This window comes from Heptranchias perlo, chromosome 32 (assembly GCF_035084215.1).
Source record: "Heptranchias perlo isolate sHepPer1 chromosome 32, sHepPer1.hap1, whole genome shotgun sequence".
Taxonomy (NCBI): Eukaryota; Metazoa; Chordata; class Chondrichthyes; order Hexanchiformes; family Hexanchidae; genus Heptranchias; species Heptranchias perlo.
The window spans coordinates 3520180-3526594 of NC_090356.1; the positions used below are offsets into that span (position 1 = coordinate 3520180).

The window sequence follows — 6415 nt, forward strand, 5'->3', positions numbered from 1 at the left end:
CGATTCCTGAGGCACACCGCTGGTCACAGGCCTCCAGTCTGAAAAACAACCCTCTACCACCACCCTCTGTCTTCTGTCGTCAAGCCAATTTTGTATCCAATTGGCTACCTCACCTTGGATCCAGTGAGATTTAACCTTACGTAACAACCTACCATGCGGTACCTTGTCAAAGGCTTTGCTAAAGTCCATGTAGACCACGTCTACTGCACAGCCCTCATCTATCTTCTTGGTTACCCCTTCAAAAAACTCAATCAAATTCGAGAGACATGATTTTCCTCTCACAAAACCATGCTGACTGTTCCTAATCAGTCCCTGCCTCTCCAAATGCCTGTAGATCCTGTCTCTCAGAATACCCTCTAACAACTTACCCACTACAGATGTCACAGTTGAAGTGGGCACATTACGAAAATATAAGAGACAACACAATTATATGCATGTTCTATCTAGAATATAGTCAGTATTTTAGATCTGTTAAGCTCTGACAACCATATGTGAAACAATCATTCTTTGAAGTTCACCATTTCTCACAATCTGTTGTATGGAAATCACACAGCATTTCTTTTCATTAAATTCCCACTTGTAAAAAATAAATAAAAATTCTCTTCTACTTCCCCATCCCATCTCAACTTGCCAACCAGGCCTCTCACTCGATCAGGCCTGTTGGTTTTTCCCACAGTCTCAGTGAGGAACGAACTTAGCTCCCATCAGAGATCCGTGCCCACTGAACACAATAGGGCAGCAATTGGGAACTTGCTCTTGGGGCATGGTGTGATGCCGGAGCGGTTAGGTGCAAGGTAACGTTCTTTTTATTATGTCCAAATAATGCACCTTAAGCCAGAAGAATGCACTCTGGTGTACCAATATAACATTTCCATTTCCCACAAGTATTCAACCTTGTAAACTTGCCAAACTCTTAGCAAGTTACACCCCATGGATTGACACCCATTTGAAACTGGATTGAGGTCAAAACATTCTAAATAATCCTGTCAATAATGACAGGGATATAAGATGTCAGAGTTGCCCCTTGTCCAGATTTGAGCAGATAACGCAACTTTTGGACTGAAGAGTCTATGGATTTCTAAAATATAAACAGGCGCCAAGTCTGTCTCTTACTACAGGAGTTCATTTCTTCGACTTACTTCTGTACCCTGCGATATGGAGGCTTTAATTATTAAAGCTATTGATTTTCTGATCAGCAGCAAAGCAAACATGAGATGTCAAGTCTTAAATCCCTGCCCCAGCCCTTTCCTGGACTTCACAAAAGGCAGTAATTCCCACAAGCTGTCACTAGCTTTATTTAGTATGTACATTGATACCAATACATTGTGTCAATGCACTTCTTGTACAATACCATTAATTCATCACTACAAATCACGCCGATCAACAACAGAACTGAAACATCAGTACTTCATTGAAGTGGGATTCAGCCAAAAGTGCTCTCCCTAAAGTTACAGCCTATGGATTCATGCCCATTTGAAACTGGGTTGAGGTCCACTCAGAATAATTTCACACTAGATACGTGCAGCTGTCAGGTAGAGGACTCTTATTGATTCAGCCAGGTCTAAACAGGAGTTTAGACATGGAAGAATACAGTTTCACCATCATCACATTTTCATCCAAAAAAAATCTTAAATAATCCAGATTACTAATGACTGGGACACATTGACTTTAATGATTTAAACCTGCACATTAAAAAAGACACAAAAGAAATGGACTTCTGTATGAAGTGACAAACTTGGCATCGATTTAGAAATTCGTGGACCATTCAACAACAACTTGCATTTATATAGCGCCCTTAATATAGCAAAATTTCCCAAAGCGTTTCACGGGAGTGATTATCAGACAAAAATTTGACACCAAGTCACATGAAAAGATATTAGGACAGGCGACCAAAAGCTTGGTCAAAAGGTACGTTTTAAAGAGTGACTTAAAGGAGGATAGAGGGGCAGAGGGGTTTAGGGAGGAAATTCCAAAGTTTAGGGCCTAGGCAGTGGATGGCATGGCCACCAATGGTGGAGCGAAGGAAAATGGGGATGCACAAGAGGCCAGAATTGGAGGACCGCAGAGATCTCGAGGGATGTCAGGCTGGAGGAGGTTACAGAGATAGGGAGAGGCGAGGCCATGGTAGGTTTTGAACACAAAGATGAGAATTTTTAAAATTGAGGTGTTGCTAGACTTGGAGCCAATGTAGATCCGAAAGCACAGGGGTGATGGGTGAGCGGGACTTGGTGTGAGTTAGAATACAGGCAGCAGTTTTGGATGAGCTCAAGTTCATGGAGTCAGGCCAACCAGGAGAGCATTGGGACAGTCAAATCTGGAGGTAACAAAGGGATGGGGGAAGAGTTTCAGCAGCAGATGGGCTGAGGCAGGGGTGATGTTATAGCTGTGGAAGTAGGTGGTCTTGGAAATAGATGGAGAGAACATGGAGTTAGAAGCTCAGCTCACCGTCAAATAGGACACAGAGGTTGTGAACGGTCTGGTTCAGCCTCAGAAAGTAGCCAGAGAGGGGGATGGAGTCGGTGGCTAGGGAACAAAATCAGTCCAAAGTTGCACCAACTGTTCCAAATCTGGACAGATGGCAACCCTGTTGCGTCGCAAATTTGCAAGGACAAAATCTGTGACTGTGGTGTTGGTGTTTTTCCACAACTCAAGTGGACAAAGTGAGAAAATTTAACACACTCACCGTTAGACAACTGAAATCCTAGTGATAACAATAGACACCTAAACACTGTCCGACTATTTATAATATAGTGTTTACAGCTTGATTAACGGAGAAACAGCTGGAGTAGATTTCTACACATATATTTAATACACATGCGGATATTTTTTTCCGGCTGCACTGTGGATTGCAGTGCTGGCTGGGCCCCGCCGCACACACCGACTGCACTCAGGGAGAAAGCCGCCAGTTACAGGCACAGGATGCCCGCGGTCAATAACATCAAATCACACAAAATACTATGTTTTCAGCTCCTCCGCCCGCGGCTCCCGCTGCCCGTCCCTCAGTGAAAGAGCCCGAAGCGGCCGGAGTGCGCTGACCGGGACCCCCTCACCTCCCTCCTGACGTTCAAAAGCGCGTAAAAGTCATCGCTGTTAATCTCCTCATCCACCAAGGCCGCCGCCATTGTCACCTTTCACCCCCGCAGCGGGGCACGCCGGCTCTAGCCCCCAGCAGCGATGCCAACGAGCATGCGTTCGATAGAGAGGTGCCCCCCGCTCCCCCCCCTGGCCGTCCCATCTCTTTGTGCTGCCAACTGCTGCCTGGGAAGACTCGGAGGACCAAATGTTCAACACTGCAACCACAAAGTCATGCCACCACAGGAAGGACTTGCAATTATAACAGCAACTTTCAGGATCTCGGGACATCCTAAGGATCTTAACAGCCACTTTTGAAGTGGCTGTTAAGATCTGTTGCTCAGGCAGGCAGGCAAGCACAGAAGCCAATTTGTGCACAACAAAGCCCCTCAAACAACAATGAGGTAAATGACTAATTAATTAATCTATGCAATGTATGGCCCGCATTTATTGCCTATCCCTAGTTGCCCTGAGAAGGTAGTGGTGGACCTTCTTCTTTGAACCACAGAGTAGCAGTTCAATACAACTGAGTGGCTTGCTAGGCCACTTCAGAGGGCAATTAAGAGTTAACCATAATGTGGGACTGGAGTCACCTATAGGCCAGACCAGATAAGGACAGCAGGTTTCCTTCAGTAAAGGACATAAAATCAGTCGGGTTTTTACAAAAATCCAACAGCTTCATAATCACTTTTACTCCTACCAGCTTTTTTATTGCCAGATTTTTAACCTACCTGCTTTGGTGGGAATTGAATTCTTGTTTTACTGGATTATTAGACCGCTAGTATAACCTCTATACCACCATATCTGGTGATAGAATGGAGCAAGGCCACAGAGGAATTTATATTACGACAAGGATTTTAAATGTTCTACAATGGACAACCAGGAACACGAGCTAATGTAGGTCAGTGAGGACCAGGGTGATGGGTGAATGGAATTTGGTACAGGGTAGATATGTGTCACAGTTTTGGACAAATTAGAATTTATGGAGATTGGAGGCCAGCCGGGAGAATGTTAGAGTAACCGAGTCTCGAGTTGATGAAAGAACCTATAAGGATTTCAGTGGTGGAGGGCTGTGATAAGGGAGGAGGTGAAAGTAAGCGTTCTTGGTAATAAGATGTCAGCTAGGGTCAAACAGGATGTCAAGATTACGGAAGGTCTGTTTCAGCCTGAGACAGTGGCTGGGAGAGGGGTGAAGTCAGTGGCAAGGGAACTGAATTTGTAGTGGAGGCAGAGGAAAATGGCTTCGGTCTGCCCAATGTTAAGCTGGAGGAATTCTTGCCTTGTCAAAGACTTGGGGGTCAATTTTAGGATGGCCGAGCGGGTGCATTCGTGGCAGAGTGTTCCTAAAAGTGGGGAATCCCGGAGCGAGTCTGGAGCCCGGCTCCAACCCACCCACTTCCGGGTTCCTCAATGACGCGAATCGGTGCCGTGCAGCCCCCGCATGCGGGACTCCCACCGGCAATTAAAGCCGGCGGGATGACAGTTTAGATAGTTAGGGAGGTACTTGAGGTCATCAACAGACCTCATTGGGAAGAGATTTTAGCAGGAATGTGATTTTGGACTCTCCTCAGCGTGTTTCCCATGCTGTTGTTGCAGATGTGTTTCAGTCAGCAGCCATTGGGAGATGCAGAGGATTCCTTGACAGTTGGGGGGAATACCTCATTCATTGCAGCAGGGCACTCAGGTCACCTCAGACAAAGTTTTGCCTCCCACACCGTTGTCTCCACACTCAAAATTATTACATCATACCCTAAACTCTGCTGTCCAAACACATTTACCTACTTTGTGGACTCCCTCACACTCACACCATCAGGATGGGGGAGGGGGGTTCCATAGCTGCATTCATCACTCCATTGGAGGACGAGCAACATCACCATCCTTGCCAGGCATGCCGTCCACCTCCACCATGTGGAGCTACACAACACAGTGCTGCGCAACAGGCATCTGCACAAAGTAGTCGTGCAATTACACATACACCCACTGGAGGGTGACCCAATGGGTGGCATCAAGGGTGTTCATGGAGAACCTCATGAAAGGGCCTTATTGCACAAGCCAGTCAAGAATGGCCAAGACGTGGCATTAGTGGTGACAATATAATATGTAATGTGAGTTGATCAGAAATCAAATATAAGTAAAAACCATGACAAAACCTCAAACACCCTTGTGCATCCCCTTCATGTTCACGACACGTTTGCCTTACGCTTCCTACTACACATATGTGATGCATGCCCTGTGGCAGGTTGGGTGAGGCTGACCATGAAAGAGATGCATGAAAGGGTGAGTATGAGATAGAGCCATAAGATTGTATGAGGATTGGGTTGAGTGGTAGTGATGGAAGTGCAGGTAAGATGAGGATGAGGATTCAGTGGGTGTGAGGAGTGATAGAGTAGTGTTGGCAGTGCAGAAGGAGTTGTGGAGTGGGGGCGGTGATGTGGCAGACAGAGTGTAGGGGAATGAGTAAGAGTACTCACTTCGGCTGACCTGGTTAGGTCATTGAAGCGCCTCCTGCACTGTATGCAGGTGCGTGATATGTTGGTGGTGCTGGTGACCTCTTCTGCCACCTCGAGCCAGTCCTCATGATGGCAGAGGCAGGCCACTTCCTCCCGTCCGCCGGGTGGAAGATCCTCCACCTCCTCCTCCTCCTCCTCCTCTTCCTCCTCCTCACTCCCTCCTGGAGTGAGGCATCATTAAACCTGGGAGCAGCCTTCCCCCTGGGCTGCTCCATGCTGTAATTTTGCCTAATTTCTGCAGCATCAGTCAGTGGAGGACTGCCCCTTTAAATAGGGCTCCTCCAGCTGACAGCCTATGATACGGGTGCACAGTCCGCCCGCTGCGCAGCTTTCCAGCGTGAAACCCGGATGCCAAGGTAAGTGGCTTCAATTTACTTACGATCGCGTGCCAAACCCACCGATTTCACTGGGCGCGTTATCCATGCGCCCAGTCGACCCCCCGCTGCCAACCCACCTCCCTCCTAATATCGGACCCTTGATGTCACTTAGGCAGTCGGACAGAAGAGAGGCAGCTGAGGTGCTGAAAGAAGCCGTGGAGAAGTAGAGCTGGATATCATCAGTGCACATGTGAAAGATGACCCCATGCCTATAGATCATGTTGTTGAGAGGTGGCAAGTAGATAAGGAAGAGGAGGAGCCAAGGACAGATCCTTGGGGGACCCCTGAAATGATGATGTGGATGAAGGAAGAAGAGCCATTAGTGGAGATGCACTAGCTGCATTCAGATAGGTAGGAATGGGACCATGCAAGGGCAATCCCCTGGAGTTGGACTCCAGGGGAGAGGTAGTGGAGGAGGATGGCATATCAAACATCGATCATTTTGAATTCTGCAGA

General features: G+C 47.2%; 1 protein-coding gene across 2 annotated transcripts in view; it reads right to left on the minus strand.

The window, feature by feature from the left end:
- LOC137300941 (dnaJ homolog subfamily C member 11) overlaps window positions 1-3157 on the minus strand; it is a 32665-nt gene extending 29508 nt beyond the window's left edge. For both annotated transcript variants that reach the window (XM_067970227.1, XM_067970225.1), the window contains exon 1: window positions 3051-3157. In XM_067970227.1, the coding sequence (XP_067826328.1) occupies window positions 3051-3122 (72 nt within the window). In that variant the 5' untranslated portion in view covers window positions 3123-3157. The remainder of the gene's footprint in view (window positions 1-3050) is intronic.
- Window positions 3158-6415: the final 3258 nt, after the last annotated feature.